Below are 19,060 nucleotides of genomic sequence, written 5' to 3' on the forward strand. Positions count from 1 at the left end.
TGTGCTTGAAATGTACTGTAATTCTGCAAACTGTTAATAAATATTTCAATCAATCACTCAAACATGAAAAAGGTTTGAGAACGACTCTATGCCGCAACCTTTATGAGACTTGGGTTCGGGACTAGCAGCACCGTCGTACTGCGGAGTATAAATGAGGCAGGTGTTGTGTTGTGTTGACCACCAGTCAGTCCGAGGCGTGGCTTCATTCAAGTGTACAAGGGGCCCCCTTACGCATGCGTGAGCCAGAAAAGTGCGTTTTAGAATGATAGAGAGCGAGAGAGATTATAGTGCTCTACACAACTGTTGTTTTAATCCCCTGAGCGAAGAGATTTAACAAAAACCACTGGCTTTAAACCCAGCAGCCATATTGTACGGAACATCGGTGGCTGGAAACGAGTCATTTTGATTGAAGAAGTCATCTTCAAAGACACCTTTCCCAAGACTTGAAGTTGAAGAACGGACTTTAGTCTCACTGGCGGTGGGACCCTATTGCACAGCTAGCCTGCCAGCTGGCTGAAGAGTTTCGAGACATACGGCTCGGTTTTTTAATACCATATTAGCATATTGTAGTATTTATTAATTTTGTTTTAGAGTTTAATTAACTGTCGGCAATATGAAGGACCGATTGGAACAGCTCAGAGCGGTAAGTTGTTGCGAGGAAACGTCAAACGTAGCTACTGAATGTATATTTCTGTAACCACACCAGCCTCTGTGTATGGCATTAAAATAAGATTTGTCACTATATATGACTGTCAGGAGTTGTGCTAATTCAACACTGATTTATCTTAAACACACACGACCTTTGGCAAAAGTTCGAGGAGGAAATAGTGTGATGGCATGACTTGAAAGTTATGGGGAAATTATGATAGATTCTATTGATATATAGATGCAGACACATTGATGGGGGATGACAGCCATAGTTGCTTTGTCCCAGCTGTAGTGTAGATTGATTGATACATGTGATGGCATGGCAGCACCGCTGTAGGGATGATACAATATGTAAGTAAGAAAATATAAGCTAGTCCTAATACATAAAACAATGCTAAGTAAGGCACACCAATCTCTTTCATATAATATCAGTCATTACACTTGGCTGTGGCATCTGTCAGCTACCATTAATTTATTTTAAAGTATGTTAGAAGACTAGAAGACTTACTTTCTGAAATCTTCTCAATATGAATTTGTCTGATTTGAATCCTGTAACCCTAAATTAGTGAACTCATTAACTCCCCTCACTGTTAAGTTAACCAATAGCAAATACATAAACAACTAAACGCCCATGTCATGATTGGTGTATCTAAATAAGACACGTTTAAAATGTAAAAATCACACTTGTGTGAAGTGAGGGGCGCTCTTATCATCATACATCATCACATTCCGGCCAGTCACTTTTGGTGTCCTCACTTTTATCTTCACTTTTTAAGCCCTCAGCCAATCAAATCATCGCTATGGGGTACAGACACACAAAGGCAAAGCTGTGCATAGGAGGGCTAGCGCCTCTCAAAAAAGATTGCGGAACCTCTACAGAGAACATAAAATCATTGAACCCAATAAAAATCACCTGGCTGTAACCTTGCATTTAGCTAGCTCAGGTCCATAGCGTTAGAACTCTTTCTAATCGGGGAATGGTAGTGCTGTCACCTCACAGCTAGATGGTCCTGCATGGGTTCGATTCACACTGGGGGAATCCTCCGCGTCATCAGTGCCAATACCCTTTACCCTAGGTGGGGTTGGAAAAAGGGCCTTTCTGTGTGGATTTGGCATGTTCTCACTGTATCCCCTAGGGTAGGTACCCTCACAAAAAGCATGCAGTAATCCTGGTCTCTAAACTGCCTCCCTGGCCAATAATCGTTGAGGGATAAAAAATAAATAAAAATAAAATAACGCTGTAGGCTAGAGAGTTCTGTTTTAGCTATGTACAGAATTCAGAATCAAATTATCCTGAGAACATTTGATGATACTACTGCATGGTAGGTGTACTAGTAACTTATATAGCATTTTATATAGACTTTATTTTATTTTATGTAGACTTATAGCCTTTTATGTAGTATATAGTATATATGCATAGTTTCATTATATACTCTAGATATTCCACTATTACGTTCTTAGCTTACGTATGATTCATTCATGATAACTACTTGTTTATGTATATGTTTGCCATGCTTTTTTGTTCTTATGTAGCACTGTACTTCCTTTAAATTGAAATGCCTCACAGTCACAAGGTAACCAGGATGTAACTAACCAGCTTGCCCCCCACTGGGCGAGGCCCTGTTCCATTTGAGCCCTAGTCGGGTGCGTTGCCATGGAGACATGGAGTAATTTGCCAAATATTTGCTAAAGCCTCATTGACCCTTTCCTTAACAAGTGCTGAAAATCATTTTCTTTCTATAACAAAGTGTGAATTAAGCTTAAGTTATTGTGACGTGGTCTGCTGTAACTAGAGAACAGGTAATGTAGGTCACCATATCTACTGGGTCAATATTCATGTGTTGAAGACCTGACAACAGTCTTCCTGTGAAGTCTGTCACGCTCGCCACACTCTGCCCAACTCGCCTCTGTATTTTTACACTTTACCATCCTTGTCCATCGTTCATTTTCCTTCCTAGTGTTTAACTTAACGTGTGTGTGTGCGTATGCGCGCGCGCGCGTGTGTGTGTGAACCCATGCTCCAAGCGTGACTGGGTCAGCTGACATAATGCTGGAAAGAGGAGCAGCAGGAAACTCAGGATAATAGTTTGGCCTGGAGCTATTTTCTCTATTTTACATAAGCTATATTGATATAATAAGCATTTTGAGTCTAGTAGGTCAGAGCATTTTGGTGAATAGTGGAACATGCCATTCTTTCTCAGGTGTTTCTAAGGTGTTCATAATGTTTTGAACCAAGGCTTCATAGCTGAATGCACTCGGTACATGATTCCGGTAGTTTAGCGTGTCACAGGTTGGCTGGGCTAGCCTACCTGAGATAAGTTAGTTTGCATAAATAGATGGAAGTGTCGTAACTAAGAACTCAATGGTAAATTTACAACAATAAACATCACATTTTACTTTGATGTTCTCACAACCCACAGAGAAAAAGATTTCAGCAACTCCCTTTGTAGTATGTTGTTTACATTTTTTGTTTCCCAACTTTCCTTACTGGGCAGTGTACTCTGTAAACTGTAGAACAACGAACCATGAGGGCAAGAGGGGAGAATGTGTGCTATTGGCATTTAGGGCGGAACTCAACATTCGCAGTTCTCAATTCATATGAAAAGCTGTACCTGGTCACTGCATGGTCTATCAGTATACTATACCAGTACTTGTCAGAATCTGATTGTGTCTGTATTCTATACTTGTCATGCATTTAGCCAGGTTAGATGACAGCCATAGCACAGGATAAGCTCATGGTAAATCAGTAGGGAATGTTGGAAATGATGTAGGCCTATTAGTAGAGCATCTGTTCCTCTGTTGGCTCATTGTTTTCCGGACTTTTATTCGTACATTCACTTCTCATCTGGTTTTGCTAGAAAGGCTAGAGATTAAAATATTGAAGGGAAACCTCTCTGTGACATGAGCTACTTAGTGGCACAACCAATCATTTGGTAACTTCTGTAGGCCAACTAACCTCCTACATCAGCATCAGTGAGTCTGGCTACCCGTAAAGCCAACACTTTGCCTTGACCTCTGCCTGTCATTGCCTTGTAAAGGGGGATTATGTAACAGGACATATGCACAGACAATGAATTCCCAGTATAAATACAAATATTTTGTTTTCCAAATACTATGTTTCTGTTATTTCAGTGAGAACAGCCAATCTTAGCGCTCTTATGCTTTTCCAATGCTTTACAGCTGGTCAGCAAGTTACATGTGTTTGCCATGGTTGTTATGGTGACGGTAAAACATTTCCAAACAACCAGACCAGCCTGTCTGTCTGAATTAATAGTAAAAGTAAATCGTTTTAAATTATTCTAATTTTATTCTAATTTAAACTTAAAGTTGAGATGTATGTTGAGGTAAATTCGTCTAGCTGCTACGTAGCTAGTGGTTCTATACTGCATTCGGTATGGGGTTTTGGGGAGTTAAGGGGTCTGTAAATGCATTTTGGAATTCAGTCTGCTGACATTAACTTTACTTTTGGATTTATCCTGTAGTGTGGTTTTATTTGACCAGGGGCCTGTTTCACGAAATTTGGATTAGGGATTAAACCGGGATTTAACAGATTTCCTGGTTTATATATCCTGGATCAGCGATTAACCAGTTTCATGAAAGCCGGTTAATTTTGCCAGATTAATTTTGCCAGTTAACCTGACTGAGGCTGGTTGAGGCTTGATTCGGTTTCATGAAGGCAATGCCACACTAGTTACCATGGAAACTAATGCTGTGGACTTGGCCTGCTCCGGACCAGGGCAACAGCCAGGTTTATCCTAATCCTGATGTCTTTACTGTTCATTGAGCAGTCAATCTGATCACAAACCAATGATTCTTTCCACACTTATTCAATTAATCCGCCCATTCTAAGCCTCCCTTGGCTTTAGTGGAACGGAATAAACCAGGCTCTACGGACCAGGATTTAACAAGCCTGGTTTTTGCTTAAATCCTGAATTAGTTAATCCAGGTTTTGTGAAACAGGATGTCACTCCTCCATTTAGCTGGGTTATTTTCCCATGCAAATATTCAGCCAAGTTAATTATACAACAAGTTGACAGCAGTAAAACACACCGTCGGAGCTCCGCGGTCGGTAGAACATATATAGTAAGCCTGTGACTTGTTCAAAATATAGACATGAATAACAAAGTCAGTCGGGATCGGGATGTATATTGAGAATTCCACTCTTCAAAGTCGGCGCTCGTAGCCTCGTAAAGGCAGTGACGTCCCTTAAAAGCGACAAGTTCTCTGTCTGCCGTCTCCCCTCTGCTCTGTTAACATTATGGGTTACTCATTCAAGTGGTAAATTAAATTTGAAATGCATCCTATATTGAGAAAACAACAATATATTTTGACAAAGACACATATTTTTATTCAAATCAATGTACTGTAGTCTTCAGTTCATTTCATATTATTTTAAAAGTAGGCTAACTACAGTTGAATTTCAATGGACTTCTATGGGCTGGCCTGCAGTACACCGTTCCAACCATAGAGTATTAAAAGGATAGAGACTGATCTGGCGTTTTGAAGCAGCCCGAAGGACCGTCTATTTCCGCCTTTTTAGGCCACCAAATTTTGGTGGTCCAACACGGAAATGCAACCGTGCGCTCAATGTTAAAGCCCAGCTGCACGGGGTTTCCTTGTCATGAGTCCACGGGTCCGCCTGCAGTCCTTCCTCTTACCACTAGGGCCCAGCGCTTCAACGTTGGAGTGCCTCACTGGCCCCTTGGTTCCAACAGACCAGAAGTGGGGACGCTGTCTCATTTGGGGCGTGAAATTTGTAGTACCCGTGTGTAGCCTCTCTATAGACTGGGCAAACAACTCAGGAAATGTGGCATAAGAGTGGGAGTGAACCTTGTATTTCCCTAACCAATATCGGTGCAGAGGGGCATTGCTCCAAATTTGGTGACGTCAGTGTTCTCCACTGTGTTCTACAGCATGGGTTCTCAACCTGGGGGTCGCGACCCCTTTTGAGGGGGTCCTCAGATTATCCCCCCCCTCCCCCCGTCTGGAAAATGGACAACCCATTTTGATGATTTGATTTAGATGAATTGAACAATGTGGACCCTGTTGTAAACAAGTGTAATGCTTAATTGGGTCGTCCACTCACAGTTAACAGTCTTTGTATTGAGTTTGTGCTTGAAATGTACTGTAATTCTACAAACTGTTAATAAATATTTCAATCAATCAATCAAAAAACAACCCGCCCAGTACATGCATAAACTTTCCTTAATGATATTGTTATTGTAGTGGTCAATTTGTATTGGGGTGGGGATGGGGGTTTTCAACTTTCCAGCACTTCATGTCATAAGCCGCTTCGCGTGCTATATAAATAAAGTGTATTATTGTATTATTATTTAGTAATTGAAAAGTGACAGTCACACTCTGTCACTCTGGGGTTGGTTACTGTCCAGTTTTCACACCATTTCCCCCCCTTTTTTGCTGAGAAAGACACAGGAAGGAAACTATTACTCTTATCTCTACTACCACAGAATTGTTAGGCATTGTGCTGTAGCCTATGTGCTTGTGTGCAATGCATAGTGTACATACATGACACACACAATCCACATGATGTTTTTGTATGATTCAAGTAAAGTAAAAAAACAGTTGTATGCTGTCTATCTTTGTTCATGGTGAATGCTACATTTGCTATTCAAATGTCAGTTGTAGGACTTTCTAAAACACAGCCATATAGGATGTAATGAACTGATTCTTCTTGCTCGAATGTAATACTAAACTGTACTGTTAACCCTGTGCTGCCTGTAATGTTTTATGTTTACAAAACGACATTCTGATGTCATGAGAAGTAATAGAATAGGATAGAGCAGTGGTTCTCAACCTTTTCTGGCCCAGTTGAAAATCTTGAAAGGGTTTGTGGGCAGGTTGAGAAACACTAATCTATGATAGAGGGAATGGATGGAGCTATGCCACAGTATAAGTAACTGTAAAGAGTATTGACTGAGAACACCATTTGTAGACTGAGCCATGCCTTGGAGGGTAGGTTACATGCTGATTAGAGCACAGTCATTTGGGTCAGCTGACTCGGGGAAAGACTTGGAGACGTCGGGTGATTCCAATACAGAGGGAGAGGATAAGAGTCAATATAAACGTGTGGCCTAAGTTTTTCCATTTGCTCTATGTGTTTTAATGAGGAAAGTCAAGTGCAGAGTGCTGATACTTTAGACTGTTACTCAGGGCAACTCCAGACAGACATGTTCGTATGAAGTCTTCAGTTGGACAGTGCCACTCAGAGGTCACAAATTAAAGTTGTCACCGTCCTATACAACAATGAGATGAGAGTGAACTAGAAAAAAGTACTCCTCGCACCACAAATCCCTGCCAGGTAGGTTATTGTGGCCTCCTGGTGCCGCTATAATAGGCCAATGTGGAATGGGTGCCATTTCTTCTTACGGCAATTGGATGTTCAAATTCATGATTTGAGGCATTTTCCAGGCCGTTCTGGAAAATATGTGGCAGACGTTCGGAATTGGCATCCAGGGAGTGTGCACAGTTTCGTAGCGACTGGGCCAACGGTGCCGGAGACTAGCTGGACAGACAGACAGACAGACAGACAGACAGACAGACGGACGGGGGCGAAAACGTAGTCTTTTCTATGTGATCGCCTGGCAGAGACAAATGGAAGAAAAGCAGACTATTTTTGCAGTCTTCTGCTATCCTTTTTGACAAGTCATTCTTGTCTTACAGTCATTACACAGCAGCCTGCCAAAATTATTTGTTTTGTTGACATTGTGCTTATCTGAGGTCTCCTTCAAGGTCAGCGCATAGTATTCAAAACAGGTTAGGTTCCTTGAGCCCGGCCTTACTAGTGCAAATAAATATTCACAGACAAAGTTGAGCTCTGTGTGGCTTCGTTACCTAATGTTTACCCACTGTTTTATGACGTGGTTTTCGCCTACCTGGTGCTTGTGCCGAATTGACCATCATGACGCACTCACGCACGCATGCACGCACGTCGCACGCACGCACGCACGCACGCACGCACTCACTCACTCGCTCACTCACTCACTCACTCACTCACTCACTCACTCACTCACTCACTCACTCACTCACTCACTCACAATGACACATCTACTTTCCAACCTTAAAGAATGATCTTCTGTGGCACACTGATAGCCAACCACACCAAAATCGCTACATCATGAAACGGTTACATCATGAAACGGCTGAAGATATCACTCTGCTTCCTCTCTCTCTCTACACAATTTCCTGTTTGAATAAAGCAAAAGTGCACATACCGGTACAAATCTTAAATTTTGTGGCTTCCTGGTGTTTATGAATTGACGTGTAAACATATTTATGTTCTTGTTTGCGACTTTGCGGATGACTCTGCTTTCCTGATCTCGGAATAGAGAACAATTGCAGTATGGAAAAAGCCCTTAGCACAGTGCTCAGTGAAATCGGCACATGGCTTGCTGATGACAAACTCATTACACCTAGGTAACTGATTCCATTATTTTTGGGTACAAAAACCAGGGTGGGTCACAATGTTATTACAAGGAAAATTGTACCTATCTGGGTTGTATTTCTTAAAACAAACTTTCCAGTAAATGGCAACAAAAGTAATTAAGAATGTCAACCAAAGAATATTCTTGGGCAGGATCTCCTCAGATTGGGCCTAGTTTTCAATAATGTACCTGTCAAACTATAGTAACACTCATGGGCACATCACCAGGGGGAGCTCCACTAATCTCATTCCTCCCAGATTTGGCCCTAACACCGGGATAACTGTATTCTACTAATATACCACAAAATGTGGAATGCCCTACCACCAGCCATAAAAAGTGACTCCCTACCTTCTTTCAAAACCGCCATAAAAGAGCACCTACGGTATATGCAATTTTTTTTGCCAAAATAAATTATCCCCCCCCCCCCTACTGTTTTTCAGTAAATATACTTTTTTTTAGGATTGTATGTCTGTTCTGTGCCTCTGTACTTTTTGTTATTCTGTACTTTAGTATTCAATCAATCAATTCGGTCTGGACACTTGCGTTCTGTTGCTGTCTCTTTGTCAGGGCGTGTAGGTTTCACACTAAACTAATCTACACATAAAATTATTGTGTGAAATATAAAATGGCCTTAAAATTGTCCCAGAATCTATGAATTAATGATTGTTTGATAAAGTTAATCAATCAATGAAATTTCTTAAAATTCCTAGTAGGGATGACATTTTTAAGTTATGTCTTCAATTGATAGTCTAGTAGTGGTCTCTACTCTATACTGACCAGTTTTAACATGCATGTTAACATGTCATCTGATAAAGGATCTGCTCTTTGCCCTTTTTATTTCAGACATGTGACAACGATGATGAAGAGGTGGAGATCGCTATTGACAATGCAGCCTTCATGGATGAGTTCTTCTGTCAGGTGAACAGGTTTGCTGTTTTGAGCAGTGGTGTAATGGTGGTAATGCCGTAACCCACCCCGGTGGTACGGCATTTTAAATGCGTCATGTGTGCATGTGCACAGAACAGCTGATAACCTATTATATTGTGTATGAGAGTCAACTTGTGACGAGACCAGCATTAGGCAATTATTTGAATCACAATTATCGTCAAGTAAAATGTCATTATTGTGACAGTGTGTATTCTTTTTGCATGTGCGACTGCGTTCATCCCTATTCATATTCATGTTTACCAGAATACTGCCTGTTGGGTACCGGCTTACATGGGTATGATGCAAGTTGTGAACGATTCAAATGGGGAATGCATAACCGACCCTGTTATGCAATATGCGTTGCACCCCTTGTCACAGTACCTGTTGTAACCGCCTGTCTGTGCCTTTTGTGCCCATATATGGAGATTGCTGATGTTATCTGTAATTTGCCATATATGGGCATATCAGGGGGATCGGTGGTTGTGGAATAGAAAGCCTTGCCGAGGCCCAGGCCGTAGCGTAACGGTCTGGGCACCGGACTGGTGATCCAGTCGCGGTGTGCCGCGGGTTCGACTCCCGGACCCGACACGGCCTTTACCGCATGTCATCCCCCCATCTCTCTCCCGTTTCCTGTCAGCCTACTTTCTATCCCTTAAAAAAAAAATCAATAAAGGCGTAAGCCGCAAAAAAAATATCTTTAAGAAAGCCTTGCCGTGGTAAACGTCTGTGTGAAGAGTGCAAACTGACTGTGAAGTTGTACTTGATTTTTATTGTGTTTTTTCTGTTATTTCTCTGTTTTTCAGATTGAAGACATCAGGAACAGTATTGATAAGATTGACGAGAACGTGGCTGAGATCAAGAAGCTCTATTCGGTCATCCTATCTGCTCCCACGTCGGATCAGAGTGAGACACTTTCTGTATTCGCCGCTCTCTCTATAGAGGATATTCGCGGGACATCATCATACTGGGAAGTTATGCGAGAACACCTACTGAGTGGCAAAGAAATTACTTTCCGACCTTGACAGCCCATACATACAGTTCTATCCGATTGCATTAAACAACGTTAAACTACATTAAACTCACCAATTGCCACTCGATTTGCCACTCACTTCATGCATGCGCATAGCATACCCTCTTCTACATTAGTACCACAACTATACATAATTACAGATTATTCAATTGATTACTTTTTTTGATTAATCAAATAATCGAGAAGCAAGTTGAGATCAACAAACATGAAATTGTATACTTTGTCATACAATGGTGTAGCTCACAATGTGTCGCATTGATATATGATGTCTGCTATTTTCACTATTTTGAAACTTTTCTTTGCCTATAATGACGAGAGAATTGAATTGGAATTGATTTAATCATATTTTATAATCAATGAGTTTGATCTCTAATATATCCTTTACCGCTCTCTTACACCTTAAATGTTTACATTCAAGTATCTGTCCCATACTGTCCTATAAGGACAATTCCATCAAATATTCTCAATTCCTCAACAGAAACACAAGATGACTTGGAGGCCATTACCAATGACGTTAAGAAGATGGCTAACAATGCCAGAAACAAACTGAAGAGTAGGTCAACTACTACACTACTCACTACACTGACCAACAAACACAACAGGTGAAAGAAAACCATGTCTGTTGTAATTTGCACATTTTCATTGGCTCATTCCCCCCCCTTTTCTTTCCCCCAGCCATCGAACGGAACCTGGAGTCAGATGAGCAGGAAAGGGTGTCAGCTGACATGCGGATACGTAAATCCCAGGTAAACAATGGCTGTCCCACAACTTAATTTACTAGTGATTAGTGGTTGGTAACCTACTTGATATAAATTATAACTGGATCCATGCTGTATGTTTACTTACCATCATAATTGTCTGATTAACTAATACATTAGTCTCAGATAAATTGGAGACTTTGGCAGTGCAAGATAAGTTTGTATGCTGTCAATTAAACATTGAAGTTAATAGTCTTTCAAAACCACTGTGGACTACCAATGAACGAGCTGGAATGCAACAAGTTAACATGAAAGCTGCTGCACTTGACCCAGAGCTTTCTAATGTCTCCCAGCATGCAGTGTTGTCCAGGAAGTTTGTGGAGGTGATGACAAAGTACAATGAAGCCCAGGTGGATTTCAGGGAGAGGAGTAAAGGACGTATCCAGAGACAGCTAGAGATCAGTGAGTCAGAGAAACATACACATACAAACATCTTGTTTGCCATCTTGTCACTTTGACTAACTAATTGTTGTTGTAAATGTCAAATGTGTTTGCTCAGCTATGTGCTGAATTATAATTCGGGATCTAATAATTACTTTCACCTTTCTGTTGCAGCTGGAAAGGCAACAACAGATGACGAACTGGAAGAGATGTTGGAGAGTGGCAATGCTGCTGTATTCACAGCTGGGGTAAGTGTGTGTGCATGTGTGTGAGAGTGTGTGTATTTGTTCATCTATATGCACAGTACCGTCCTGGGTGATAATGCCAGACTCCTATCCTTTACAGATCGTGGACTCTGGGATTTCCAAGCAGGCACTGAATGAGATTGAATCCAGACACAAAGATATTGTCAGACTGGAAAGCAGCATCAAGGAGCTCCATGACATGTTTGTAGACATTGCCATGCTGGTGGAGAGCCAGGTATACATATTTATCTATCTGTCCATCCATCCATCCATTGTAGCCCTTTCATTTAAACCAATTGTGTTTAACTTCATTATTGTCCTCTGCATTGTCCTCTCATATCTCTGTCACTTCATCTCACCACCCAATCATTATGGGATTTGACATAAATTATTTCAGTAAGTGATACACACATTTATCCCCAGTGATTTTGTAGACTTTCTCATTTGGAGTAAGTACAATTCCATAGGTATTTTAGAGCCAATACTCCCAATACCTTAGCTGCTTAATGATGATGCATAACCTCATACTGTTTTTGCTGGTTATGTCATGCCTTCTGAGGGAAAGCCTTGTTTGAGGTAAGGCACTTTTTTGCCCCGTATTTCTGTGTGTCTTTTTGTTGTTGTTTGTGTGCGATATTAATTATTCATTATCGTATTGATGTTTTTGTGATGTGTTTTTTGAGTTGCTGTCACTAATAATTATGATTCATTATCAGTCATTTCCTGTCTTGAGATGCTTACTTACACAACAATTTAATGTTAATTGTTTTGCCACTACAACTTGTATTGTATAGTCCATAGTTATGACTTTTTTTGTTTGTTTTTCCTATTCAAAATATACGTGCCGTTACCGTATTGCGCTGAGCAGTGAAACCCTAAAGTTTATCTTGCTCGTTTTAATTTTGTTTTCTGTATGCTTTTCAGGGTCATGTGGTAGAAAACATAGAACAGAATGTATCCAAATCTGTGGACCACATAGCCACAGCTAAGGCCGAAACTAAGAAAGCAGTAAGGTACAAGACAAAGGCTCGTAAGGTACTGTATAACCATTCTTTGCTCATACAGTTGATTTATGATTTGGCAAAAGAGTGTTCCATGACATTAAATGACGCAGCTCGCATCAACATTTCCTTCAGTTGAAAATACGTCATTTTTGTCAATCGACATGTCACTTGCTGAAACATAAATTCGGCTTTAACAGCGCAAATTAGCAGAACTGCTAATTTGTTTTTTCATATTCCCATTGCATTTTTTCTACATGGTTTTCAATCTTTCTCACTCTCAAAACCACATGACGTTCTCACAGTCACACAATCCCATCTGCTCCACACTGCTGATGACACATTGACTACCCAGTCAAATCCAGAGTATTAATTAAACACTTTTGACATATCAAATATATTTTGGGCATATCATTATAAGCACAACATTTTCAAAGATTTTCAAAAACGTCAAAAATACAGATCTGCTATTTTTGAAATGGAGACGTGTAAAAATGGACCTGCCAGATTGGAAAACTCTGGATTATACTGTGGGTAATGGCATCTGTGTCCTTCTTCTGGATTTGCTTCTCTCCTCTCTTGTCTTTTGCCTCTGCACACGTTTCTCACTTTCTCACTGTGCGACATCCTGCCTACTGTCAGGGTGGAATGATTGAAAGGATTGAGAGCAACATGGACCAGTCGGTGGGCTTCGTGGAGCGGGCGGTAGCGGACACTAAGAAAGCCGCAAAGTTTCAGCAAGAGGCTCGCCGCGTGAGTGACCTCTGTTGAGGTCAATGGTTGGGTTTCCCAAAAGCACAGAATCTTCATTCTAATGGTAACTGTAGTGGTTTGGAATACCACTCAGTTTGGCCTGTAAACAAGTAATTAGGTTGACTAGTAGCACAATTTAATTCACAATTAAAAAATCCCAGTTATCATCACTATGGCCCTGTGTCATCCCAGCGATTTTAAAACTTATATTTGGTTGACCACTCCGGTCAACCCTGGGATTCAGGGCTCTATACAGGTTAATGGCTGTTTTCACTCTACATGCAATATCTGAAACGAAAATAGCCAATCTACAAGCTATAAACCTGCTATTTTATGCAAACGTTCTGCAGAATATGAATGCTGGGGCTTAAGTGCTTAAACATCTTGAACATCAGCTGTGACTTCATTAGTCTCACATAGCCTAAAACCCACACTAAAACCTATGCATGGAAAATCAATCCTGATACTGTCCCAATATTTAGAACTGCACTATCATAATTTTTGCATTGGTTCTACAGTGCAGTTTGTTTCTGAATTGTTTCGTTCATAGCCTAGGGTGACTAAATATTCAGCCCCTCAAACCGGGACACTTAAGTCAATGTGCATGTTCGCATGCACATACTGTATACATTATTGACAAACATCAGCATCAGCATTGAATTCAGACATGCAATGCATTTGCTTGGTTAGCTGAGCATATTACATGAAAAGAACATGATAAAGGTCTATGCAACGGTTGCAACCTCTGAAAACAACTATTATTTTAATTGTCAAAAACCGGGACAATTTTGTAGTGAATATTGAAAACCGGGACATATCAGTGTTTTAGAGATATTTGTCAGGACTCGGGCCATGCAACTTGAAAGCGGGACAACAGATGTATTGGTAGGCAGAGATCTCTGATTGCCATGCTATGCAAGACTATGATTTCACAGACGATGTTCTTTTCTAATACTGAACTCTCCTAGACGAGTGGTATTCCCCTTATGGGAAACTTGGCCATGACCACCTCTACCATCAGGACTTTGATCCAATGAACCTTGATGATCCCTGATCCCTTGACGTCTGTTCTTGAACCTTCACCTTGTGGCCTGACCATCATTGTGCACTGTAACCTACCCAGGCAATCCTCCAGTTTTCCTTCAGCATTGTGGATCCCTGAGCCTTCACTCTCCACAGATGTACACACACACACGCACGCGCCGCACACGCACACACTGTACAGTCACACAAACACAGCTTTTGCTCTCTTCTTTTCTCTCTGTCCTATTACAAACTGCCAATCTGCGCTCTTTAAACTCTGTGTGATGTCATTGTCTATATTATGTGGTTTATGACTGATCTGCTGAATATGTTTGTTTTCAGAACTTTATCTTAGTATTAAAAATAAAATCATTGACGTGTGTTTACTTATTCTTTACAAATCATTATATTACACTAAATAGTAAATACATTGTGTTGTTACCTTACTTCCTCCTGCAGTAGACCTATAGCATAAGATTTTCATTGTTCCCTTCTGGGTTTTTAATATTATGCACTTGGTTGTTCCCCACAGAAAGTGGTGATAATAATGGTCGTTGTGCTGGTCTTGCTGGCCATTATAGCTCTGATTGTGGGGTTGTCAGTGGGATTGAAGCGAAGCTGATGAACTGTTTGAGTAGAGGGAAGGGTGAGTAACTGGAGTAAGATAACCTTGGGTGTACCATAATGGGTGTGGGTATGAGAGGAGCTTTGGGAAAGGGCTTTGCATTCTCGTCGACTTGAGTTGTGTGTGAGGCCGTGACTGTGAGCAGGTATTTTCTTCCTCCTGGTGGCTTATGGGTGTGTGTGTGTGTGTGTGTGTGTGTGTGTGTGTGTGTTTGTTAGTGGGTAGCTAGTTACACACAATAGTTTAGGCTGGTGTTTGCCCTGTGGGATCATTTGGTGCTAATGTCTCATCTGCATGCAATGAATGATATCATTGTCCCCCAGGACCCCCATGGGTGTGTTTGTTAGTGGGTTAGCTACACACAATAGTTTTGTGCTGGTGTTTGGCCTGTGGGCTCATTTGGTGCTAAAGCATTTGCATGCAGTGAATGACAATACACATTGATGTTTTCTCTCCATCTCATCCTTTTAGAAGATCATCATTATCGCCGTGTGCTGTGCTGTGGTGGCCCTCATTCTCCTCATTGTCATTCTCACCCAGACAGTATAAAAGGACCTCCCTTCATCAGCCATGTTATGTTACCCTTCATCAACTTTCCCACCAAGGAGAGAGTGGACAGAAAACTGAAATCTATCACTCCATTTGGATACACTTTTGACTGAACGTTTGGTGCTGGTCTGGAGGAGTTGAAATTGTCTGGTTGGAATTCTAACCAGTACAAACGCACCCAGTGAGACACTTTCACAAAAGGCATAGAGCCTTATAAGGCTTGGACCACTGCAATCAGGTGCCTGAGGATTTTCCATTGCAAATGAGGAAGTGAGACTAGTGTACAGGTACAATACATATTGTATCTCGGATGATTATGGGGAAAGGGGAACTGGGAAATAACATTTCATCATTATACAACATTTCAGTGTTTGAAATTTGTTTTTGATGCCTCCAGAATCAGATACAGTGCCATCAGTGGTGTGTTCTAGTGTGTTGCTCTATATATGTAGTATACCGTCCCCGAAGATTGTCTCATCATCCATCATTGATGAGGGGCTGAGGGCAGCAAGAATGTAGACTTCAATAGCCTTTTTCATGTGATAATGTGGTGTCTGAGGTGAAGGCTTATGTGTGGCTATTGAGGTGATAATGGCAGTTTCGAAGTAGTTCACGCATTAACTTAACAATAAAAGAAACAACACTGTTACAGTGGTGACCATGCACGCATATGAGCATGCAGTGCATGTGGGAGGGAATTGTATACTCTCCGAAAAAACCTGGAACACACCACTGATTGCCATGCATCCTTTTAACAATGAGCCTTGACAGAAAAATGTTATAATGAAAAGCTAGCTACAGTAGTATCTACTACACTGGGACATAGTCAGTCATGTGACACTGGAAAAAGGTATGCCCTTAATCAAAAGTTATTGCGTATGTGTAACATATCCTACAAACTTTCAACAGAAAGTGTATTCTTTGTTAAGTGACAACGTGCACTGCACAACACTTTATCACCTCTGCATAAATTGCTCCAATACAGTTGCTCATGTCTCATCTGACTGAATATAAGCTACAGTTCCCCATCTTAAAGAGGAATGGTGTGCTATTCTCACCTATGATTCTTGAGATTGGGTGAATCCAGTTTATTTTATTTTATGTAAATAGTTGCCCAGGACTGGGATAAGATGACAAATCTGGAAGAACAGCAATGTTTAAAAAAACAAACATCTACTGCATTTAGTATAACAGACTATTTAGCATAACAGAATATTTGGCTTGCACTGCATTTAGTAGAATCTGAACCCCTGGCCACTGGATTTTAACCATTGTTCACTTTTTGGCATTGCTTATTGGCCTTGCATTGTTTGAAAGCAAGAAGATCTATTGACTGGATTTCAGTTAATAATCCAATCAGTCCTACCCATTGCTTCACACCACAATAAGGGGTTGTAAATTAGACATTTTAACCAGAATGTTTTTAATATGTTTTGAAATCTGTGTATAAGACTTAATTAATATACTTTTATTCATGTTGCCAAAATGTCGAAGGAATTAAATATTTTATGTTTTTTGATAATTTGTTTTCAAGGTGTCACCTCCATGGTTTGTTGTACATGCCTACTCCACTGAGCTTTGCACCTGGCAAAGAAAGACCATTTGTTTGTTTTTTATTGTTGTTCATTATTTTGACTGTGGTGTAGTTAATGTCTGTTTTCATTTTATGGGAAGAAATGCTGCTTGTAGCAAATCAGCTTTGCTACATCTACAGAGTGGTGGCCCACGGGTCCACCATATTATGATGAATACTTTAACTAGAATGAAATTGAAATTATGGCAATAAATATTTGTATGACTAAACTGACATGTTTCAATAGCACTGCTATGAATCTGTTTAGCATATTGTAATTATTTATGTAATGTAATTTATGTCAAACCAAAACATTTTTATATTCGGGTCTCTGACAGAATCATTTGAAAGGAGGTAAATGCATTTTGTTGTCATTCTGCTCTAACAATCTCTTGCATGCGTGCGCACACACACACACACACACACACACACACACACACACACACACAGTCACACACACACACACACACACACACACACACACACACACACACACACACACACACACCCACACCCTTCCCTGTCTGACCCCATGTTCACCTGTTCAGCTATTTCCTCAAGTTCTTTGTTTCGTGTGGTTAGTTGTAAGTATACAGACATAATAATCATGCTCTCCTTGAATTCTGTAGAAAAAGATGATGATCACCCTGTGCTGTGTCATAATTGGAATCGTTGGCTTCTCCTATCTATACAGCTTCTTCTCATAAAGGTTTAGAACAGGTAAAATAAACACCAACTATAAATGACTTTCAGTGTTGTAAAAATGCTTGGAGTATAAAAATGTGTCTGCTTTTTTCTAGGTGGAATGACAGGTGGCTTTCTCCATCAACTAGAAGATTGACTCAAGTGTTCCTCTTGTCCCCTTTATTTAAAATTATTTTATTATTAAAAAAACAAACAAAAATGATTTCAGCCCTGTCAGCTCCCCTCATATTGATACGATGATGATGATCAAATATCCTGTCATTTGCTAAAATCCAATTGGGAAACACTGGCGCCTCCTTGAGGTGGCTGTCGGGATTTTAGAGTAAAGATCATTCCTTTGGACATAGTTGGACAAACTACTGTTACTGTAAGCTTAATTGGATCAAGTGCATTATTACTCTTTCTACCAATTCAATGCAAAGGCAATCTAACTTGTTTTCAGCAAATCTCGGGGGCATTGGAAAGTAGGTTTTCTGCCTCATGCCCAGAGGCAAAGTTGGTTGATTGATTAACTTCCATCCTTGTAGTGTGTGTGTGTGTGTGTGTGTGTGTGTGTGTGTGTGTGTGTGTGTGTGTGTGTGTGTGTGTGTGTCTCAATAATAGTGTTATCCGTACTTTATTTCATAGTCTGAAAAAGTTTCGTGTGTGATTGTATGAGATATTTGTGTACGATCTGTCTGTATGTTCGTGGTGCTGAAATGGTGGTTTTCTGTACAAGTGGTCACTGGTGGTCACTCATTCAGACCCGGTTCAGTTCTTTTTGGTTCTTAGTCCATGAGCCAGAGCTCCAAATATGAACGTTAATTATGAATTGAGTGGGCAAAACTATATATATTAGATTGTTATCACCATGAAACCTCCCCAGTTGATTACTTACATGAAAACAATGATTTATTGTATTGCACATTTTAAATGTTTAAATATGCAAATGAGGCATTATTTAGGAACATATAAAAACATCTACTACTGTGGATGGGTTATCATATATTAATTTACTTATATTGATCCTATAAACAATTTATTATAGGTATAGTTTTGCACACTCAATTCATAATTAATGTTCCAATTTTGGATCTCTAGCCTAGCTCATGGAGTTAAGAACCAAAAAGAACTGAACCGATTCCCATTGGGAACCAACCGGTGGAAAAGGGGTCTCAGTGGTTATGTAGTGTCAAGTTACCATATTATAAAGTACATGTTATGTAATAAAAATCAAATTGCGTGCATTGTATTAAGTGTTGTGTACATTCATGTATGTAATTCTCTTGCATGTTATGCTATGAAGAAATGAATGAATGAAATTAAATTGTAGCAATGTATAGGCTTGTAGCCATGAAACATGACTGTGTGATGTACGAGCGTCATGTGAACCATGGCTAATTACAATTTTGCACATATAT

General features: G+C 40.3%; 1 protein-coding gene across 2 annotated transcripts; it reads left to right on the forward strand.

Annotated features, from left to right (window-relative positions):
* The first annotated feature begins 266 nt into the window (after positions 1-266).
* Positions 267-17,398, forward strand: stx3b (syntaxin 3b). 2 transcript variants are annotated; one of them, XM_083785459.1, is made up of 11 exons: positions 267-643; positions 8,934-9,008; positions 9,821-9,920; positions 10,526-10,600; positions 10,723-10,793; positions 11,099-11,207; positions 11,361-11,434; positions 11,532-11,666; positions 12,356-12,466; positions 14,741-14,854; positions 15,305-17,398. In XM_083785459.1, exons 1-10 carry the CDS (start codon positions 614-616, stop codon positions 14,828-14,830), a joined length of 870 nt encoding a protein of 289 aa, XP_083641585.1. In that variant the 5' UTR covers positions 267-613; the 3' UTR covers positions 14,831-14,854; positions 15,305-17,398. The 2 variants fall into 2 exon arrangements, with proteins under 2 accessions (XP_083641585.1, XP_083641586.1); XM_083785460.1 differs by lacking the exon at positions 14,741-14,854.
* Positions 17,399-19,060: the final 1,662 nt, after the last annotated feature.

This window comes from Protomyctophum parallelum, assembly GCF_964188405.1.
Source record: "Protomyctophum parallelum genome assembly, chromosome: 16".
Lineage (NCBI taxonomy): Eukaryota > Metazoa > Chordata > Actinopteri > Myctophiformes > Myctophidae > Protomyctophum > Protomyctophum parallelum.